Source organism: Bubalus kerabau, unplaced genomic scaffold (assembly GCF_029407905.1).
Source record: "Bubalus kerabau isolate K-KA32 ecotype Philippines breed swamp buffalo unplaced genomic scaffold, PCC_UOA_SB_1v2 scaffold_78, whole genome shotgun sequence".
NCBI classification, from domain to species: Eukaryota; Metazoa; Chordata; class Mammalia; order Artiodactyla; family Bovidae; genus Bubalus; species Bubalus kerabau.
In genome coordinates, this window is record NW_026577932.1 from 188,212 (window position 1) to 211,374 (window position 23,163).

The 23,163-nt window shown below is 45.8% G+C and overlaps 1 protein-coding gene across 1 annotated transcript; it reads right to left on the minus strand.

The window, feature by feature from the left end:
* Positions 1 to 936: 936 nt before the first annotated feature.
* On the minus strand, positions 937 to 1,548 carry CLDN34 (claudin 34). Its single transcript, XM_055565929.1, has one exon. It carries the CDS (start codon positions 1,546 to 1,548, stop codon positions 937 to 939), a length of 612 nt encoding a protein of 203 aa, XP_055421904.1.
* Between the last annotated feature and the right edge of the window lie 21,615 nt (positions 1,549 to 23,163).

Sequence of the window (23,163 nt, forward strand, 5' to 3'; positions counted from 1 at the left end):
TGGGGTTGCAAAATGTTGGACACAACTCAGCAACTGAACATCAACAACAAATTTAAAAAATCTAAAAATTTTCTTAAAGGGCAGATAGGATAGGTTGGTAGGAGAGATGCTTTAGTTTCAGACTTTTGTCATTGTGAGTACTTTGTGTAGAAAAAAAAAGCAAATCTGAAGAATTTATTTTGAGGCATTTAAAAATTGTAATATTCAGTGACAACAAGGAATAACTGTTAATATTCTTTAAGCAAGGGAATCATTTTGTTAGGATAAAGGGACAAGAGGTTCCTTTATAACCATTTAAAAAGATTTAAAAGGGGGAAAGAAAGGATACATAAACCTTATACAGAGCAATTTCACAAATTCTGGTTTCCAGTAATATACAGAGCAATTTCACTAATTCTGGTTTCCAGTAATATAGTGGAATGAATTCCTCATTTTCTCATTGTTGTTGTTGCTCAGTTGTGTCTGACTGCAACACCATGGACCGCAGCATGCCAGGCTTCCCTGTCCTTTACCATCTCTACTTCTCCATATAATGGAAATTTTTATATGACAGATGTATAATACCAGACATAGAAAATAAATCAGCTTTTAGCAATCATTGAGGCGGGAAATAAAAGAATCTCAGAAACTGTTATTTCCAATACACTAGATTTATAGTATTGTGATTAGGCAATAATTAAAATAAAAACTGGCAGATTGGAAAGATTTTTAAAATGAAATTCCTTAACTGAATCAATGAATCAAATCAGACACAGATTACAACTGAAGTAAATGGTTTACTACTTTCTGCCAAAAGCTTTATTGCCATGGTCTCGAGTCCTTGGAAATTTGATTAAGCATCATGGTAAGATTTCCGACAAACTTTTAGTAATGTTTGTTTTTGTAAGGTCAATGCAAACAGGAATCTACATTCCTGATACTTCAGGATGCACCTGGTTATCCAGGGGTAATTTGTAAGAGAGAAAAAAACCACCCACTTAAGAACAGCGCAAAGGCAGCTAGACATGCCACTATAACAGTGTTGCCAAATTTCTGAGCATATGGCTTGAAGGGTATATTGAAAGATGGTGGGAAGACAATACCCTCTTCAGTCATCACAGAGTGGTAATTCCAGATGACAGCAACTGAGATACAGATACCAGCAGCTATGTGGAGAATTCCTGAAATGACAAATGCTTTGTAGGTAGTAGTAGTCTCAAGAATTCCCGTGGACACATTTTTAAGTGCAAAAGTAACAGAGGCTTTCCCCAAGAGTCCTAGAATGCTGGCCATCAGTAAGAGGTGTTGAGAAACACGGATATCAAGAGGCAGGTAAGTATCATGGTAGCTGTAACTGTGACATGAGGTAGCTGTGGTGATGTTGGTTTGATGGAAGACACAGACTCTCCACATTCCCAGGCAGGCCAGACCAGAGAATTGTGAGGCGTTATCTAGATACCATACTCGCCACTCCACGAAGCCCATGGCAGTGGTGCCGAGGATCCATCCAATAGTGGCTACTGCAAAACCTACTATTTGGCAATTGGCACTATTGATGAGCAAGGACATGGTAGATGTGTACCCAAGTGAACTGCAAACAAATATAGGACATCATGAGTTTGGAAAATTTGGCCTAGAACAACACACTCAAGCCGCTATCTCCATTCTCCTCCCCTACGTTTACACTGCTGTGGATAAGCAGTACTGTATTTGAGATTTAAGTACTATTATTTCTCACCAGAGACATTTGACCCTCAAGCTCTGCACTGGGGAGCACAGGCCAAGCATATTTTCTTTTTCTTTCTTGTTTTATTTATTTATTGTTCTAGTTTAATTTTATTTTATTTTTAAACTTTACAATATTGTATTAGTTTTGCCAAATATCGAAATGAATCTGCCACAGGTATACCTGTGTTCCCCATCCTGAACCCTCTTCCCTCCTCCCTCCCCATACCCTCCCTCTGAGTCGTCCCAGTGCACCAGCCCCAAGCATCCAGTATCGTGCATCAAACCCGGACTGGTGACTCGTTTCATACATGATATTATACATGTTTCAATGCCATTCTCCCAAATCTCCCCACCCTCTCCCTCTCCCACTGCTGGGCATACACACTGAGGAAACCAGAAGGGAAAGAGACACGTGTACCCCAATGTTCATCGCAGCACTGTTTATAATAGCCAGGACATGGAAGCAACCTAGATGTCCATCAGCAGATGAATGGATAAGAAAGCTGTGGTACATAGACACAATGGAGTATTACTCAGCCATTAAAAAGAATACATTTGAATCAGTTCTAATGAGGTGGATGAAACTGGAGCCTATTATACAGAGTGAAGTAAGCCAGAAAGAAAAACACCAATACAGTATACTAATGCATATATATGGAATTTAGAAAGATGGTAACAAGCAAATTTTCTGAAGGGCCATCTGGAAATATTTACTAAAAGACTTAAAATGTGCAAATTTTCAAACAGACAATTCTACTTCGGAGCATTTGCCCAAAGATGTAATTTAAGATTGATCACAAACATTTAGTCAAAAAAAAAAAATAGTCAACACAGCCTCTTTGTAATATTGAAAAGTGGGAAAAATTTCAGGGGCAACAAGAGGGCTTGGTTAAGTAATTTATGCACATCCATGCAAGAGGCCTATATGGCAGCATTCAGAGTAGACTAGACTTGTATGAGGGGCAATATTTTGTGTTTTGACTCTTCTCAAGGTTCATCCATGTTGTAACATGTACGAGTACTTGGTTGCTTTAACTGAGTTAGAGGGGTTAGGCATTCTGAAAGCTATTCGTATTGTGAACAATCAGTTGCATGTAGGAAGGAGTACATAATCTAATGCAGAACTCAATGAGTTATGAAGGGGCCCACACCCACACAGTACTGCACTGGAAGGCAAAGTCCTAACCACAGGACCACCAGGGAACTCCCTAAATTGTTTCTTCAATTTGATATATAGACGATTATTTAAAAAAAAAAAAAAATGAATGTTCTTTATGAACGCACATCCATCAGGAGCATTCTGCTCATAACAGGGGACTGCTGGTATCAACCTGGCAGAATCTCTCACCCTGTTCCTCTCTCCCACCTAGGACCCCGTTAATGCCCTTCCATTGAATCCTTGCTCCTGCCTCATTGATTTCTGCTAATGTTCCATTTAAATTGCTTAAGATTTTTTTTTCTTTTTTTGATTGTGTGCTGGTTTCAAAAGCCTTTATTAAATATAATACTGCTTATGTTCTGGGTATTTTGGCCACGAGGCATATGGCCAAAGAACCGAGACAATTGAGCTGGGTGCACTTAACTCACTACTGGTTGCTGGAGCAGGCAGGCTGCTAGGAAGGATTTGAATGTTCAGATAATTGAACATTTTAAACAGAAAACATTCAAGTACAGTAAGGAGATGGCATGCCACCTCAGCTTCCAGACTTAGAAGTTGGCTCAGACTGCTGTCCCAGGGCAACCAAAGCCCCCCTGGCACCCACAGTACATTCAAGAGAATAATGCTTCGAAGGACATGAATATTAATGAGAGATAAGTCATGGGCTTCTGTTTGCTATGCAAATATCTTTGGAGTTTTGATATATATTCTGTTTACAAATATATAAAGGGAAATATCTTTCTTAATTTTCACAGAAGTATGAACATTTCTACACTAACATCTGCAACTTATGTGTTTTTCAGCAAGGTATTTTGAATAGCTTTCCTTACAAGTGCATACTTTTCTCTCTCTGTTTTCAACATTCCCATCACACACAACATCTTCCTTTCCACAACTTTAACTTTTTGTCCAAAACATCCATTACTTTTCTTAATTGATTGATGATTGGTTTACAATATTACTTTGATTTCTGTCATACATCAATATGAATTAAATTAACATGAGTTAACCATGGGTGTACATATGTCCCCTCCCTCTTGAATCTCCCTCCCACCTACCACCCAGTCCCACCCCTCTAGGTTATTACAGAACCCCAGTTTGAGTTCCAAGTCTTACAGCAAAGTTAATCCATCAATTAATTGAAAACAGAGAGAGAAACAGAGCAGCAGAAAGTTACAACATCTCTGAGTTGAGCAGTCAACTGGTAATTCCTGGCAGAACAGAAGAAGAGGGAGCCATTAAATGAGAAGTTGGAAGAGCAGGGGGATTTTGTAATGGTTGCACAATATTAAAAAGGTAGTTAATGCCACTGAACTGTACACTTAAAAATGGTTAAAATGGTCAGCTTTTATCTTATGTATATTTACCACAGTAAGAGAAAAGAAAATTATTGAGACCCTCAAGGAGATTCTGTTAAGGCAGGTTGAATCTTTTGTTATTTATTAGAGATTAAAATTGAGAAATTTTAAATTATTAATTCATATAATACACTACCTCATGTTAACATAGGGATTTTTATACAGAGTTAACTATTTCCCAAAACAAAATTTAGAAGGCATTGTTTTTAGCATCAAATCTCACGGAACCTCTTATACAGGAGGTGGTGATCAAGACCATCCCCAAGAAAAAGAAATGCAAAAAGGTAAAATGGCTGTCTGAGAAGGCCTAACAAATAGCTGAGAAAAGAAGAGAAGCTAAAGGCAGAGGAGAAAACGAAAGATATATTCATCTGAATGCAGAGTTCCAAAGAATAGCAAGGAGAGATAAGAAAGTCTTCCTCAGTGATCAGTGCAAATAGGTAGAGGAAAAACAAAAGAATGAGAAAGACTCCACTGTATACTTGTGAGAGAGTAAGAGTGAGCAAGGTACATAGTGTTTTAGTATCACCATGGTAAGTATTAAAAAAAAAAATAGTTTTGCACTTGTGGAATCCACCTACACACTGGATAGTCTTGAAAAGTTTCACTTCTGTAGGGTTTATATTTATTGACTCCATTTACCTTTCTAAAGAACTACTAAGTATTCTTATCCTCATTTTATAGATGGAAGCACTCAGAACAGAGGCTGAGAACTTGCCTAAAGTTACATGGGAAGTGGCTTCAGAGTACATCATCCTACTTCACCTTTTAGGGGCAAAATGGCAGGAAGCTCAAAGAGCTATCTGGAAAAGGAAAAGCATCCAGGAAGAGGAGGAAACTGGGGCAACACTTCCCAACTACAGATTCAGTCCATTGCTCAGGGTAAGTGAAAAGGGCAGAGATTTTGAAAGCTCCAGGATGGTTCCAGTGTGCAACTAGGGTGTGAGAACTACTGAATAAGGTAAAAGAAAGACCTTTTGAGAAACAAAGTGATGGTGAAAGAAATGTGATCTCAAGGTGCCTTTTGCTGGAGTGAGGGATGTCATCAGAGACTCTTGCAATGGGTGCAATGGGGAGACAAAGTACCATCCACTATGGCATCAGCCAAACTGAGAATGACCTGGTCACTCTTTAGGATGGATGTGCTCATCCTAGGAAAGGCCACCAGAACTAGTGGTAATCAGGCTGTGCGTGTCTCTTTTTGGGAGACCAACAAGGCCAGCTCTCAAGGTGACTGTCACATAATGGGAATGTGGCAAAGTTATAGAAATGAAAGCTTTTATCTCCGGTTATAGATTCAGCTCCAAGTCCCCATCATATTCACAAGACATCAGTCAGCTATTACCACAATACTGAAGGATGACACTGTGAGTAGGCAAGCAGAAAGTTGGAGTCTTTATGCATCACACACCATCTACAGGATACAAATACTCCCCTTGTATTTTCCCTTCGATCATTTCAACTTCACTATCTCTTCAGTACAATAATACATCAAGAACCTGAAATCTGTCCGCTCCCAGAAATGTTTAGAGGACTCTTTGTTTTTCTCAAACAATCTGATCCAAAGATTAAGACAGAAAGACATGCCCTCAAAACTCAAGCCTGGGCCAGAGAAGCTGCTTAATCAATATTTGTAGAATGAAAAGTCAAACAAGAGGGACACAAAGGATGCTTTTTACAAGTTAAGTTCTAGTTATATTAACTACTGAATATATCTTTCTATCTTCCATATCTGTATCAGAGTCTCCTGCTTATTACTTAACTCGACCTGCTTAAAAGGTCTTACATTCAATGAAATGCTCCTTCACACTCAACAGAATTGCTGTTACACAAACAGAAAACTGTTGGCCACAATGTGGAGAAAGCAGAACCTTTGTGCTTTTCTGGTAGGACTATAAGCTGGTACAACTGCTGTTAAAAAATGGCACATTGTTTCCTTAAAACAAAGACTTACCACGTGATTCAGGAATTTCTTTTCTGGATAGACATATTTGTTGTTGTTCAGTCAGTAAGTCAAGTCTGACTCCTTGTGACTCCAGACTGCAGCACACCAGGCTCCTCTATCATTTTCTACCTCCCTGAGTTTACTTAAACTCATGTCCATTGAGCTGTTGATGCTGTCTAACCATTTCATCCTCTGTCACCCCCTTTTCCTTTTGCCTCCAATCTTTACAGCATATCCCAAAGTAAAAGGAGGGATTCAGATAGTGGTATACTTGTGTTTTAATAGCATTATTCACAATAGCTAAGATGTGCAAGTGACCCAATTCTGCACCCACGGATGAATGGATAGACAACATGTGGTCCATCCATATAACAGGGAATTTCTCAGTTTTTGAATGTAAGGAAACTTGGACAAATGTTACAAAAAGGATGAACCTTGAGGACTAATTATGCTGAGAGAAATAAGCCAGTTAGAGAGAGACAAATACTGAACGATTTCACTTTTCCTAGGACCCAGACTAGTCCAATTCACAGACACAGAAAATAAAAAAGCTGTGACCAGGGCTGGGTGGGGCGGGGCGGGGGGGAACTTGTTCAATGGTGAGTTTCAGTTAGCTTCAGTCTGAGGAGATGAAAAAGTTCTGAAGATTGCTGGTGATATGGTTGCACAAGTGTTAATATCCTTAACGCCACAGAACAGTATACTTATAGATGTTAAAAAAATATGTATCTTGTCTATTTTACCACACCAAAACATACACAATAACGAAGCCAGAGCACCTACTAACCAGTCTCCAAGGAAATCAGCATTTAGTGAGGAAGGTGGCTAGTTCAAAGGGCAGCTCCTCCCTATGGGCAGATGTCCCCCACTTACACACTCTGCTCTCTGCTCCTGGGCTCCTCACTCTGAGCACAGAACAGCTTTTGGCCCCACTGTGAGTTAGTCTGGCCTGTAAGGCCAAGGCTCTCTCCTTGGACTTGTGCAGTCACCGCATTCTGTTTCCACTGTACACACCTCCAGCATTCTCAGTTGCTAGGTCACAGACACCATGGTGGCATTTCTGTTGCTGATGGTGGCATTCCCTCTTCACCTGGTCTCCTCTTTGTCTCCCAGCCCTATGCCAGAGGGGAGTACATTTCCTCCAAAGACCCTAACAGTTCAATTTTAAGATCTGTGTGACTGCTTCAGGTATGTCCCCTCATCCCTTTCTCTTGTCCCCCAGACATGGTACCTAACCCATCTCACTTGGAGTTAATGGCATTTTTTCTTAAAGCGATGGCAACCTATACATGGAGGTGTTAGCAGCAGTGGTGCCCACATCGGGGAGACTGAGTTGAGACAGACCAACGACAAGAAACACATTAGGAAACATACTTTTAGTTCATGGGAAACACCCCCTTCCTGTTGAGACTTGGATCACAGATGGTCCATGGGAGTATGCGGTACAGACTAGATAAGGTAGCTGCTAAGATAGGGGAGAGCTTCAGATGAGACTTCTGTAAGAAATGAGACATCATGTCAATGAGCCATGACTCATTGTAGTGAGGACTGCATTTCACATACAAGTCTAAATGCCACTGGAATCCTCTGTGTACAACTTTTCTGTAACAAATTTATCCCAAGGAAATTTCAAACATGTCAGTGAAACACACATACCCAATGAGCTTTATGACTGAACTTACAATCGGGACAAATAGGGAGAAGAAAACCCAGGCAGAGAATATGTACAGTAAACCATTTTATAAACTTACAATGGGATATAACACAATTCCACATTATGAAGAATAAAGAAGAAAAATCCTCCTAGTACTGCTAAATAAAAAGCTGATTGATTTGGGAGAATGGCATTAAAACATGTATAATATCATATAAGAAACGAATCGCCAGTCCAGGTTCGATGCAGGATACAGGAAGCTTGGGGCTGGTGCACTGGGAAGACCCAGAGGGATGGTATGAGGAGGGAGGTGGGAGGGGGGTTCAGGATTGGGAACACATGTACACCCGTGGTGGATGCATGTTGATGTATGGCAAAACCAATACAATATTGTAAAGTAAAAAAAAAAAAAAAAATGCTGGAGAGGATGTGGAGAAAAGGGTATCCTCCAACCCTGTTGGTGGAAATGTAAATTTGTGCAGCCACTATGGAGAACAGTAAAGAGGTTTCTCAAAAAACTAAATACAGAATTACTATATGATCTAGCATCTCACTCCTGGGAACATACCCAGACAAAACTGTAATTCAAAAACGTACATACACCCCTATGTTCCCAGCAGCACTACACACAAGAGCCAAGACATGGAAACAACCTAAAGTCCAGCGAGAGGTGAATGGACAAAGATGACATAATGCCTATTTAATGGAATACCACCCAGCCACAAAGAAAAGAATGAAACAATGCACCAGTGTGGATGGACCTAGAGATTATCATGGGCTTCCCAGGTGGCTCAGTGGTAAAGAATCTGCCTGCAATGCAGGAGACCCAGGTTTGATCCCTGGGTTGAGAAGATCCCCTGGAGAAAGGACTGGCTACTTACTCCAGGATTCTTGCCTGGGAAAGCCCATGGACAGAGAAGCCCAGTGGGCTACAGGGCATGGGACTGCAAAAGAGTCGGACATGACTCAGTGACTACGCAACAACAAAGAGACTATCATACTAAGTGGAATAAGTCAGACAGAAAAAGACAAATACCATACGCTATCACTTATATGTGGAAGCCAGGTCAGTTCAGTCACTAGTTGTGTCTGACTCTTCACGATCCAATGGACCGCAGCATGCTAGGCTTCCCTTTCCATCAACAACTCCCGGAGCTTGCTCAAACTAATGTTCATTGAGTTGGTGATGCTATCCAACCATCTCATCCTCTGTTGCGCCCTTTTCCTCCTGCCTTATTCTCCTGATTTGATCTCCTTCCATTCCAAGAGACTCTCAAGAGTCTTCTCCAACACCATAGTTCAAAAACATCAATTCTTCGGTGCTCAGCTTTCTTTACACTCCAACTCTCACATCTGTACATGCTGCTGTGGCTAAGTTGCTTCAGTCATGTCCTACTCTGTGCGACCCCATAGACTGCAGCCCACCAGGCTCCACCATCCCTGGGATTCTCCAGGCAAGAACACTGGAGTGGGTTGCCACTTCCTTCTCCAATGCATGAAAGTGAAAAGTGAAAGTGAAGTCACTCAGTCATGTCAGACTCTTCGGGACCCCATGGACTGCAGCCTACCAGGCTCCTCCATCCATGGGATTTTCCAGGCAAGAGCACCGGAGTGGGTTGCCATTGCCTTCTCCCATCCGTACATAACTACTGGAAAAACCACAGCTTTGACTAGATGGACCTTTGTCGGCAAAGTAATGTCTCTGCTTTTTAATATGCTGTCTAGGTTGATGATAGCTTTTCTTCCAAGGAGCAAGCATCTTTTGATTTCATGGCTGCAGTCACCATCTGCAGTGATTTTGGAGCCCAGGAAAATTAAGTTTCTCACTGTTTCCATTGTTTCCCCAACTATTTGCCATGAAGTGATAGGACCAGATGCCATGATCTTAATGTTGAGTTTTAAGCCAGCCTTTTCACTCTCCTCTTTCATTTCCATCAAGAGGCTCTTTAGTTCCTCTTCACTTTCTCCCATAAGGGTGGTGTCATCTGCATGTCTGGGGTGGAAGCCAGGAAAAGTGAAAGTGAAGTTGCTCAGTCGTGTCCGACTCTTTTCGACCCCATGGACTGTAGCCTATCAGGCTCCTCTGTCCATGGGATTTTCCAGGCAAGAGTGCTGGAATGGATTGCCATTTCCTTCTCCAGGGGATCTTCCTGACACAGGAATCGAACCCGGGTCTCCTGCATTGCAGACAGATGCTTTTCCATCTGAGCCACCAGGGAAGCCTGGGGTGGAAGCCAGAATATGGCACAAATGATCATACCTGTAAAACAAACAGAAGACTCATACAGAACAGACTTGTGTTTGCCAAGGGGGAGAGTGGAAGGATGGACTGTGTGTAGGGATTTGGTAGATACAAACTACTACATTTAGAATAAACAACAAGGTCCTACTGCAGAATGCATGGAGCTATATTCAGTATCCTGTGACAAAGTGTAAAAAGCTATAAAACAAGAATGTCTTTGTGTGAATCACTGAGTCAGTTTTCTGTACAGCAGAGAAGGGCACCACATTTTAAAGCAACTAGTCTTCAACTTAAAAAAAAGACAAAAGTATGTAGTTAAGAATCTTGTTTCTTAAAAAAAAAAAAAAAGAAAGAAAGAAAATGGAGAGATGTGAGGGGAGGGATGGGATACACCAACACCTTACCTGACTTGGCACCGTAGGTCCCTGAGAGCCTTGGCATCCTGTCCTGTACAGGGAAGGAAGGACTCGGGCACAGAAACAGGAGAAAGGAGTACCTGTGAAGGGCCTAAAGGAACCTCAGCTCACTTGAGTAGATCCTGGCGCTGCTCCCAGGGCAGCTGGCAAACCACAGGGAGAGAGAGCTCTGAGGAGAGGCCTTAAGGGATACGGGGCGGTCCCCCGGAGAAACCGTGGTCTGCGGCTGGCCTGTCAGTACTGGAAGATGGTTCTTCATCCAGATGAGAAGGCGGGCGAGTATGCATGCACGCGGAGCCCCAGTATTGCTGTAAAGCTGTCAGCTAATGCCATCCACACACTTGCATCACTGTCTGTTTATGTGTGTATGTTTCCCCTATCTTCTTTCATGCCAGGAAAAAAAAAAAACAAAAAAACAAAACCACATACCTGGGCACGAATGTACACACAAATCACATGAGACCAGGGTCTCATACCGAGATGTCACAGGACCCTTCCCCCCGACCCCCCGCCCCAGCTCCACCCTCAGGGGCCTGGAGGCCCTTGTATCCAACATTCAAAAGAGTCCCGCAATGGCAACCTGGAATTGCAATTCCCCTGGAACGGTGCCTCTGGAGCCATGGGAGAGTTCTGATCCGCACTCAGTGTTTAATCACGCGGTGCAGGGCGGGACAGGGCAGGCGGGGGTGGGGGGTGCAGCGGCAGTCCAGGCACACATGCCTTTGGGAAAACCCCTATCGGAAAGTTAAAATCTGGTGCCTCAGTGCAGGATTGCTGGGAAGCGTTCCACGCTCAGAGTGCAGGGTGTTTGCGCGCCAGCTCGAGCGCATCACGGTCTTCCATGCGGAACCATACTCCCCACGTGCAGCCCGAGATCCAGGGGTTTGTGAAACCATGAAATACTGGCCTCCCTTCCCAGGCTGCTGCCCCCCACCCCCACCCCCCCCGGGGTCGGAGCTCTACCCCTTTCTCACCTCAAGGCTGAGGGTAGTACCACCAGGTCTGCCTGAGCGCAAACCTGGACATGCACGCCCACTACGACACACCTCCTGCCCCCCCAGCACAGACCTGGGGTGGTGAAAGAACTGAACCTCTGCCACTGAGGGGCCAGCAATCCTGTGTTCCTTTTCCCCAGTGCTGAAGTCTGGCTTCTGAACACTCAGGGGATGGCGTTGGTATCCTGGTGTGGGCGCCCTGCCTCTCAGGGCCTGGCTTTCCACACCCCACCCCACCCTTGTCCCCTGGCCCCCATGGCCTGGCTGCCCACGCTCACTGCTCCTGTCCACATCAGCTACCCACCTGGACAAGCACAGATAAGCACCCTCCCCAGTACTTACTGACGGTTTAAAGCAGGAGTCTTCTGAAAACCCAAGAGGTCCTAGGGCCCCAGCTCCACGCTGGCCTTCCTGTTATGAAGAACTATTCCCAACTCAGCTTTAAAGCTCCCCTCACACACTGGAAGAAAGTGCTGGAGTGAGGAGGTACAGAAGGAAATCCTCCTTTGAAATTGTGGAAAGCAACCTGTTGAGCACCTTTTCCATCTAAAAAAACTTTTAGTCTCTGGAAAAAAAAAAAAAAAAGAGAGAGAGAGAGAGATGCAAATAGCACATCTCCACACATTCTTGCAGGAGACCTCAGTTCGATTCCTGTTTTGGGAAGTTTCCCTGAAGAAGGGATAGGCTACCCACTCCAGTATTCTCTGGGCTTCCCTGGTGGCTCAGGTGGTAAAGAATCCACCAGTAATGTGGGAGACCTGAGTTCAATTCCCCAGGTTGGGAAGATCCACTGGAGGAGGGCATGGCAACCCATTCCAGTATTCTTGCATGGGAAACCCCATGGACAGAGGAGCCTGGCAGGCTACAGTCCACGGGGTGGAAAAGAGTCGGACATGACTGAGTGACTAAGCACAACAACAGCATCACATTCTTCACCAAAGATTAACCAAGTGAAAATGACACCAGTCACCATAGCATGACCCTGGGAATCAAGGAATTCACCTCGACTACTGCTAATTATTAAAGAAATGCAAATCAACACTGTAATGAGGTACCGCCCATACTGGTTAGAATGGCAGTCCTTAAAAAATGTACAAACAATGCTGGAGAAGGTGTGGAGAAAAGGGAACCCTTCTACATGGTTAGTAGGAATGTAAATTGGTGCAGTCATTATGGAGAAGAGTAGGAAGGTTCCTTAAAAAACTGAAAGTAGAGCTACCATATGACCCAGCAATCCCATCCTTGGATGTATATCCAGACAACACTAATTCAAAAAGATACATGCATTCCCATGTTCATAGCACTATTCACAATAGCCAAGCCATGGAATCAAACAAAATGTCCAGCAGCAGATGAATGGATGAAGAAGATGTGGTACATATATACAGAGAAAGTATTACTCAACCATAAATTAAAAAAACCCAAAAGAATGCAGTCTGCAGCCACAGGGATGGGTCTGATCATACTAAGTCAACAAAAAGCAAGTCAGCAGCAGAAAGACAAATACCATATGATATCACTTAGATGTGGAATCTAAAATACAACAGAAATCAACATATGTATGAAGGAAAACAGACTCAGAAATCAGACTTGTGGTTCCCAAGGGGGAGGGGAGGGAAAGATTGGGAACTTTATATATATATATATATATATATATATATACATATATATATATCAGTTCAGTTCAGTCGCTCAGTAGTGTCTGACTCTTTCCCCATCTCTCTCTCTGAGAGAGAGAGAGAGAGAGAGAGAGAGAGAGAGAGAGAGATGGGGAAACAGTGGAAACAGTGGCAGACTTTATTTGGGGGGGGGTCCAAAATCACTGCAGATGGTGACTACAGCCATGAAATTAAACGATGCTTGGAAGGAAAGTTATGACCAATCTAGACAGCATATTAAAAAGCAGAGACATTACTTTGCCACCACTTTGGGTTTGTCTGATATATTTTAGAGAGGACACCTCCAAAGGGAGACAGTGTCCTCCCTTGGCACATCCTGTGTACAGTGTCCAGGCTTGCTGCCCGGGCCGTGGACTGTTGTGCATGGAGGGCCCCTGCCCACAGGGTCTTGTCCTGCTTGCATGACACTATCAGGTAGGCCTCACACTTGAGTTTCCTAAGTGGGTATAAACTAGAAACATGCTGACCTTGAGCTGAAAGGGGCAGGCCTCCCCCTGCATGACCCTTCCAAGATGGGGGGTAAGAGACGGGGCTTCCAGCGATGTTCCTCTGCCCTAGGCTTTGCTGAGATGAGAAAGGAGGGTTCACTGCCACCGGTTAAGGGCCTTTTCTCTTTGCCTTCCTCTGCACCTCACTTCCTAGGTTTCACAGAGGGGGAGGGCACCAGAGTCATCACAGGCATTTTGGGTATCTGGTGGACCGGGGGAATGACACGGGTAGGGTTTAGTGGGATGTTTTACCTGGCTCAGTGTGACTCAGTGCACAGCCTATACGTGTACACACATGACATGCAAGGTTCTTTTCTTTTGATGGGAAATGCAGAAAACACCCCACCCCTGAATGCCTGGGCTTGCAGAGTGCAGTAGTCCTGCTGTGGTCAAGCCAACAGGTGTGAGGACTCAGATAGCATGTCCAGTGCCCCCGTGCCTGAGACTGATTCAGCGTGCCCAAGGTGGCTCGCCTTGAAGAAACAGAAGTCTGAGTATCTCAGTCCTCAGAGCATGAGGACCACTGGCTCCCACAGCCACACCACCACCACCCCAGCCTACAACTGCACCTCCACCACCCTCATGGACGAATCCCTCCATCCTTTCAGAACTCACAAGACAAGTGGGGGTGACCCTGTAGAAGCATAATAATAATAATAATGATAATGAATGTAGCATTTGTGTACTTCTTAAAGTCCCTAAGTTTGTGACAATGTTTTTTCCCCCATCCCAAATAAAAATTCACCTACTACGTTTGAGTAGTTCTTACTAAGAAGACTCTCTCGGGCTTCCCTGGTGGCTTTGTGGTAAAGAATCCACCGATACAGGAGACAAACAGTTCACCCCCTGATCTGGGAAGATGCCACATGCCACAGAGCAACTAAGCCCATGCGCCACAACTACTGAAGCCCACGTGCCAGAAGCCCACACAGCACATCTAGAGAAAAGCCCGAGCAGCAAGACCTCCATCTGTCCACTGCTGACCAGGAGCAGCTGTCATCTGTCCTCCATTGGTTCCAACAGGGGCATCCCGGTGCAGAGAACGCTTTTCCTCCAGACCCAGGCTGCAGTGACAGCACCAGAGGTGTGAACACCTCCCTCCATGTGGCACTCTTCTGACCCGGCGTGGGTTCCACGCACGTTGATGTTATCAGCTCACTTGCTCTCCCAAGGGCTGGGAAGGAGGAAGCTGAGGGGTGCAGAGGCCAGCGACTGCTCACAGCCATACGACCTTCAAGTGACAGAGGTGGCTTTGATCCAGGAACTTGGCTTCAGGTCCTGGACTGCATGGTGCTACTCCATATCAGCAACTGGCCTGGGAGATGACAGGGCTCCACCAATGGCTCCAATGCTTCACAGCTCCCTGCAGTCATGGGGTGGAGCACACGCCACACCTTCTGGATTCCGGGTTGGGCTGCAGGACTTGCCGCAGCAATGGAAATTAGCACGTGCAGCAATGGAAGGTGAGTAGGTGCGCCGTAACCACACCCAGGGCAAGCACCATTGTGACTGGGCTTGTTCTCTGGTCGTTGGCCATCAATGTGCCCCAGCCAAAGGCATGGGTCCCGAAGAGCAGATGACAGGCACGAGGGGCAGAATGATCTACAAATTCCTACTCTAAAGGAGTACTCCTCCATGCACCCTGCCGCGATTTTATAGTGGTTGTTACACAACATGGCTGTGGCAACAGCTGACTGATACAACCTGTGTCCCTGATGTTTTCCCGGCTGCAGACTGACTGGCCTGAACTCAACAGGCAGAAACAGTCAAACACCTGCATACACAGATTCAACCCCATGATTTATCAGTAGCTGAAGGATCTGACACACGGGAAAGAAGTTCCAATTCTTAAAAAATATGAAAAACAAAGACACGCTCCATTCACTGAAATACACCATTTATTTTATTAAGGTCAAGCAGGATGATCTGTTGAGAGGTAAATGTTAAGTGTTGAGCATGAAATTGGTACACATCTTCCATGGTGGGCGGCATGATCAAAGTCTGCGGCAAGGTCCCTGACTGCAACCTCGAGATACAGAGAGCACTTCTCAGCTGAGCAATGACCCGGGGTGAGCCATCAGCCACCACCCAGGAATGCCACGGGAGAAACGTTAGCACCAGATTGTTTGCATATGCTGTAATATAGCTATACACAAAGTTGTGCACACTGACTCACTGCAATCTCTATGTCCCCACCACCAGACATTTATGAGGCAGATGGGGAAATAGACAGGACCGTTGTGATTCTATGGGCTTCATTTAAAGGACACCAGTGCCCTGTGTATTGCTATGTAGAAGACAACATTCTCAAAAGACACTGAAAAGCTGGCTACAGGCAAAAACTCTATTTTCACATTTTACAGACGTATCATCAAAATGATCACAATACTGTATGACAAGGGCAAGAATCACAGATGAAAGCTTTGTGAAAATCAAAACACACTGACATCACTGTGGTTATCTCCCCAAGGTAGGAAGGTGGTGGAGGGGGGCGGTCCGTGGACAGGCAGCTTTATCTTTTCTGCCATGACCCATTTTCACAGCAAGTGACCATAGAGCATGGGGAGGAGGACAACACTTCACTGGCAGAAGAGGGGTTTTTCAAGTCAGGAACAGATTAATTTAAGAAGAGTAAAAAGTGTGGGGAAAAGGCTTTTCTCTTTGCCATGGGTGGGCTGCCAAAGGAATGTTTACTGCCAGAATCAATGAAGCCTGCCAGGTCGGTTCCCCCCAGGGCTGCAGAGATATCACCGTGGCCAGTCCAGCTTGTCCTTCTGGCTCCGTGTGGAGTAGTGTCCTTTAATAAGACATTGTGTCCTTCTGCCTTTGGGAAGGTGCCGGCCACTGGTGACAAAGGGCTATCTCCCTACCTGTCGGAAAACTCCTTTCACAGACATAAAAGGAGACAAGGAGTAACATGATCTGGCCTCCAAATATCACCCTGACATGAAGTTATCTTAGGACTTCTCCCGCCATTATGCAGGCATCTCACCCAACTGGGACGGAACACAGATGATCAGGTTAAAAATCAGACCATGAGAACCAAGCCACGAGGGGCTGAACATCTATTGTGCCTACTGACATGCATATAGCCTCTTTCGTGAGGTGTCTACTTAAATCTCTGGCTCATGTTTTAACTGGGCTGTCTGTTTTCATACTGTTAACTTGGAAAGTTGTTTATATGTTCTGGATGCAAATGCAGCACACCGGATCTGCAAGTTATCTTCTCCTAGTCATGACTCGGGCACTGGAAAACAACAGCTCGACAGTGTTTTCTTTAGTGAACAGACTCTCTGGACCACCTTGCAACATCAAATGATAAAACAGGGAACAGACAGTGGTCAACTCTGTGGCAGATAAAGACCAGGTCTGGGAGTTGTGTGGTCCACTGGGACCTCTGGAAAGCCAGAACCACGGGTTCTTAGAGGAAACGTGGCCTTAACACTGCCATAACTAATCCAGAGAAGCAACAAGACAGGAGCTGCCAATTATAATCCACAATCATATAAACACAGAAATACAATCAGGGCACAAAGAAATGCTCTGGGGTGGGGGGCGGAGGGGAAAGTAAATGAGGAAAATATCTCAGGGGCCTTAAGAAAAAGAAAAAAAAAAACAACCTCGCAAGCACATACCCTCCGGACACACTTTCAATCAGGTAATCTCACTTTGCAGGAAAAATACCATTTGCACGCGGGTGTCATCCCAGAAAAACAGAAGCCAGTATGTCCCTTCTGCCTGTGCCTTAAAGCATGCACACTGTGCAAGTGGGGATTTCACCATGAGTGAGCCCAGCCCGCTGAATGCTCGTCATTTCACCGCTGGTCTTTAAACCGCAGGGACAACTATTCTCCCTTCTAACACACTAATCGGAGAAGGCAATGGCACCCCACTCCAGTACTCTTGCCTGGAAAATCCCGTGGACGACAGAGCCTGGTAGGCTGCAGTCCATGGGGTCGCTAAGAGTCGGACACGACTGAGCGACTTCAAATAATGCTCATCCCCAGGATTTTTTTGCTGGGTCAGGGGTCATCCTTACAGGACAGACACAACGAACGGCGCAACACTTCCGGACACACCAAAGAACAGCTGCCCGGCGCCTCCCGTGATTCACGGGACAGCTCGTGTGCACCAGGAGACCCCTCCCCACCCTGCCCCCAACCCACATGCACCTTCTTAGAGACGCGCTGGTTCCTTCCCGCGCGGAGGACGGGGTTCTGTGCCTGGATGAAGGGCCGGCAGAGACCACAGGGGTGACCCTGGTGTGCAGGCACGCAGGGCACACCTGAGCCCTCACACCACGTGGGGATGCTTCAGGGCCACACCGGGGAAGGGGCAAGGGGAGCCGCTCTGCTCAGCATTTCAAAAGGGAACCTAAGAATTAAATAACTCATCCCAAATGCACACATGGAAGTTATTGCTTTGCTGACCACCACCTGGCCGTGAGAGGATCCCACCCCCATCCCCCGATCCCCATTGACAGGAGGTAAATATAGGCTGCGGGTTTCAGCTGCATCCACAGGACTGGAGCTGATGACTCCGCCAACCCCATCTGCATCTTCCTTCTCCTCCAGGGAAGGCCGGGTGGGGTGGGGGGTGGGTGTGCCCTCATTTGCCTCTCTCGGGCTGCAGGCTGTCCAACAGGCACTTCAGCTGCTCCTCACCCAGGTTTATTTTGTCTTCCAGCTCGTGCTGCTCGATGATGAGCACTGACTTCACCTTGACGTGCTCATAGTCTGCCAGGCTCTCAGGACCCAGGTAGCTGGCCAGGAAGGTTGTCAAAGACGATGCCCTCCCAGCGGTTCAGGTTCTTCTTCAGCTCCCTGGCATCCTTGTGCTGCTGGATCAGTACATGCTGCTTCTCCAGCAGGGATTGCTGGACAGACAGAAATCAACCCTACTTCAAAATAAAACAACAATGAATGCACAAAAAAAGAAATTTACAGCAGGATCCTCTATGACCCACCCCCCAGAGTCATAGAAATAAAAGCAAAAATAAAAAATGGGACCTAATTAAACTTAAAAGCTTTTGCACAACGAAGAAAAGTATAAGCAAGGTGAAAAGACAGCCTTCAGAATGGGAGAAAAAAACAGCAAACGAAGCAACTGACAAAGAATTAATCTCAAAGATATAGAAGCAGCTCCTACAGCTCAATTCCAGAAAAATAAACGACCCAATCAAAAAAATGGGCCAAAGATCTAAACAGACATTTCTCCAAAGAAGACATACATATGGCAAACAAGCACATGAAAAGATGCTCAACATCACTCATTATCAGAGAAATGCAAATCAAAACCACAATGAGCTACCATCTCACTCCACTCAGGATAGCTGCTATCAAAAAGTTTACAAGCAATAAATGCTGGAGAGGGTGCGGAGAAAATGGAACTCTCTTACATTGTTGGTGAGAATGCAAACTAGTAAGGCCACTATGGAGAACAGGGTGGAGATTCCTTAAAAAACTGGAAATAGAATTGCCATACAACCCAGCAATCCCACTGGGCATACACACCAAGGAAACCAGAATTGAAAGAGACATGAGAACCCCAATGTTCACTGCAGCACTGCTTATAATCGCCAGGACATGGAAGCAACCGAGATGCCCATCAGCAGATGAATGGATAAGAAAGCTCTGGTAGACATACACAATGGAATATTATTCCGCTATTAAAAAGAATGCATTTGAATCAGTTCTAATGAGGTGGATGAAACTGGAGCCCATTGTATAGAGTGAAGTAAGTCAGAGAGAAAAACACCAATACAGCATACTAACACATATATATGGAATTTAGAAAGAAGGCAACAATGACCCTGTATGTGAGACAGCAAAAGAGACACAGATGTAAAGAACAGACTTTTGGACTCTGTGGGAGGAGGCGAGAGTGGGATGATTAGAGAGAATAGCATTGAAACATGTACATTACCATATATGAAATAGATTGCAGTCCAGGTTTGATGCATGAGACAGGGTGCTCAGGGCTGGTGTACTAGGATGACCCTTAGGGATGGGATGGGGAGGGAGGTGGGTGGGAGGTTCAGGATGGGGAACACATGAACACCCATGGTTGATTCATGTCAATGTATGGCAAAAAACACTACAATATTGTAAAGTAATCAGCCTCCCATTAAAATAAATTAATTAATTTAATAAAAAGAAATTTAGAAGTGGAGTGTGACACAAAAGCAATGCTGACTCCTTGTGGCCATTTTTTTGTTAACAGCAACTCTAAAAGCTGTGTTCAGTTCAGTCCAGTTGCTCAGTCATGTCTGACTCTTCATGACCCCATGGACTGCAGCAGTCCAGGCCTCCCTATTGATCACTGACTCCTGGAGTTTACCCAAACTCATGTCCATGGAGTCGGTGATGCAATCCAACCATCTCATTCTCTGTCACCCACCCCTTGTCCTCCTGACCTCAATCTTTCCCAGCATCATATATGTATGCGTGTGTGTGTTTGTGCATAGAAGGGGCTGGAGGGCCGGGACCACCTAGGGGAAGGGAGGTGGCCACTCGGCATCTCCACGTGGAAGTTGAGTCCTTCTGGGTCAGAGCACGGACCCTGAGGGAGCCCCTGGACTGCGGCTCACCGGGCACAGTGACAAGCCCCTCACGAGTCCTGAGCTGGTGCTGACCCTGTACTGGCCAGTGCCACTGGGGGAGGACACCTGATGACCCAGGCCTTGTGTCCTGCCCTTATATTTACGGGGTAGGACCATGGGCTTGTCGGAGTGGATGGACATTTTGGGAGCCCGGAAAGTGCTTGGGGGACCCAGTGAGTGTTTCAGGGGGTTGGTGAGTGTTGGGGGACCCAGTAAGTGTTTCAGGGGCTAATGAGTATCTGGGGGACTCAGTGAGCATTTCAGGGGGCCAGTGAGTTTAGGGGACCCGGTGAGCATTTCAGGGGGCTGGTGAGTTTGGGGGCCTGAGCAAAGGTCTAGGAGCCTGGTGTTCGTGAAGTGGCCCTGCATGGCTCCATCCATTCGTTCACCTGAGAATGATTCCCTGAGCTCCTCTGTGCCAATCCCCACCCACAGATGTGTGTGAGGCGACACGGAACCTCCTCCAGTGTCTCACTGTGGGCCCACGGGGGCAGAACCTGACCTCACTGGCATGCACCCCACCTGCTCACCTGAGTGCATTGAGAACACAGAGGGCGCGGCAGACCCACAGGAGGAAGTGCCCCGCAGAGCGGAAGCCACCAGGGTGTTCAGGTGCACCCGGCTTGCTCCCTGGGGTGCTTTCCGAGGCCCCAGGGCTGGGTGGCACTCCTGCCGAGCACTCCTGAATCTGCACTTGGAAACCAGGCAGCTGGGTTCACAGACAAGGAAAAGAGGGTGGGTGACCCACACCTATGTACCTGGGGGAAGGGAGAGTGTCTTGCAAGTACAGGACTGGTGTCCACAGGTGATGGGACGTTATTCCTCCCATCACAGTGAACCCACCACCATCTCAGGCCAGCGCAAATGGGAGGATGAAGGGCTTGTGGCACACTGACCTGGATTCTGATGGAACAGAGGTCCAGGGATGTGGAGACAAGAGGGCTCAGGAGTGGGCAGGTGACCCGTGTTATGGGGAGAGTTGTGGACAGGACACCCAGTGGGCAGGTGACCTGTATTGTGGGGAGGTCTCCTCTGTGAGGGGAAGACAGACACACACCCACAGGTGTCCCCAGGATGGTGACACAGACGCACCAAAGGAGCCCTACGTGACGGGGCACACACACCCACAGGTTCTCCCCATGGTGCCGTGTTCAGGGTTCTGACATACTGTTTTGCTGCGTGTTCTACTTGCATCTCATTGAATAGTTGGATTAGAAAGAGACTTTTATTCTGAAGGGTTATTGTGAAGAGGAAAGGGGACTATTACAGGAGGATAAGAGTCCTTCAGGGAGGACTACTACTCTAGAGAGGGCATGCTTACATAAAGGTAGGGGCAATATTACTGTAGAGAGGTGACTAATATGATAGAGGGGAGATACAACAATAAATGGGGCTATGACCATGTAGGGGGGATGTTACTGTGGAGAAAGTGAAAGTCATTCATTCGTATCTGACTCTATACAGGCCATGGAATTCTCCAGGCCAGAATACTGGAGTGGGTAGCCTTTCCCTTCTCCAGGGGATCTTCCTAACCCAGGGAGCGAACCCAGGTCTCCCGCAATGCAGGTGGATTCTTTACCAGCTGAGCCACCAGGGAAGCCCTACTATGGAGAGGGGACTCATAATAAAGGAGGACCCTTACTGTAGTGGGAGACTATTACTGTGGAGGGGGAAAATTTATAATAGAGGGACTCTGATACCATGGGGGCTCTTACACAGGGGAGGGGCTATGACAATACAGAGAACTATCATAATAAAGGGAACTATTACAATAGAGGGGGACCATTCTGTAGAGGGGGACTATTACAGAAGTTCAGTTCAGTTCAGTTCAGTCGCTCAGTCGTGTCTGACTCTTTGCCACCCCATGAACCGCAGTACGCCAGGCCTCCCTGTCCATTACCAACTCCCAGAGCCCACTCAAACCCATGTTCATTGAGTTGGTGATGCCATCCAACCATCTCATCCTCTGTCGTCCCCTTCTCCTCCTGACCTCAATCTTTCCCTACATCAGGATCTTTTCAAATGAGTCAGCTCTTCGCATCAGGTGGCCAAAGTACTGGAGTTTCAGCTTTAGCATCAGTCCTTCCAATGAACACCCAGGACTGATCTCCTTTAGAATGGACTGGTTGGATCTCCTTGCACTCCAAGGGACTCTCAAGAGTCTTCTCCAACACCACAGTTCAAAAGCATCAATTCTTCAGCGCTCAGCTTTCTTTATAGTCCAACCCTTACATCCATACATGACCACTGGAAAAACCATAGCCTTGACTAGACAGACCTTTGTTGACAAAGTAATGTCTCTGCTTTGCTGTATTACAGAAGAGGTAAAACTGTTTATGAAGGGAAGACTCTTACCATAGAGGGAGGCTATTACAATAGAGGAGGACTCTCACTGTTGAGAGAGGACTATTATAGCATATATGAGACTATTACAGTAAAGAGTGGTCTATCATTGTAGGGGAGCTATTACTGAACAGAGGGGACTACGACAAAGAGAGAGGGACTATTATAACAGAAAGAGGACTATTACCTTAGGGGGGACTATTATAATAAATGGGCGTCTATTGCTGCAGACAGGGACTATTACAATAGAAAGGGACTACTGAAATTGAGGAAGACTATTACTATAGAGTGGGGACTACTAAGATAGAAAAGGGACTATTAATATACACTAGGGACAGCAGAAGGGGACTATTAGTGGAGAGGGGAAACTATGACAATAGAGGCAGGACTGTTACAGTAGAAGGGGGACTTGACTATGGAAGGGGAATACTGACAACAGAGGGAGATTACTAGATGGAGGGAGATTACTAGAATAGATTACTCTATTACCACAGAGACAGACTTATTACAATAGGGAGTGGACTATGACAGTAGAGGGGGACGTTTATGTAGAGGCAGCTTATAGCAACGGAGGAC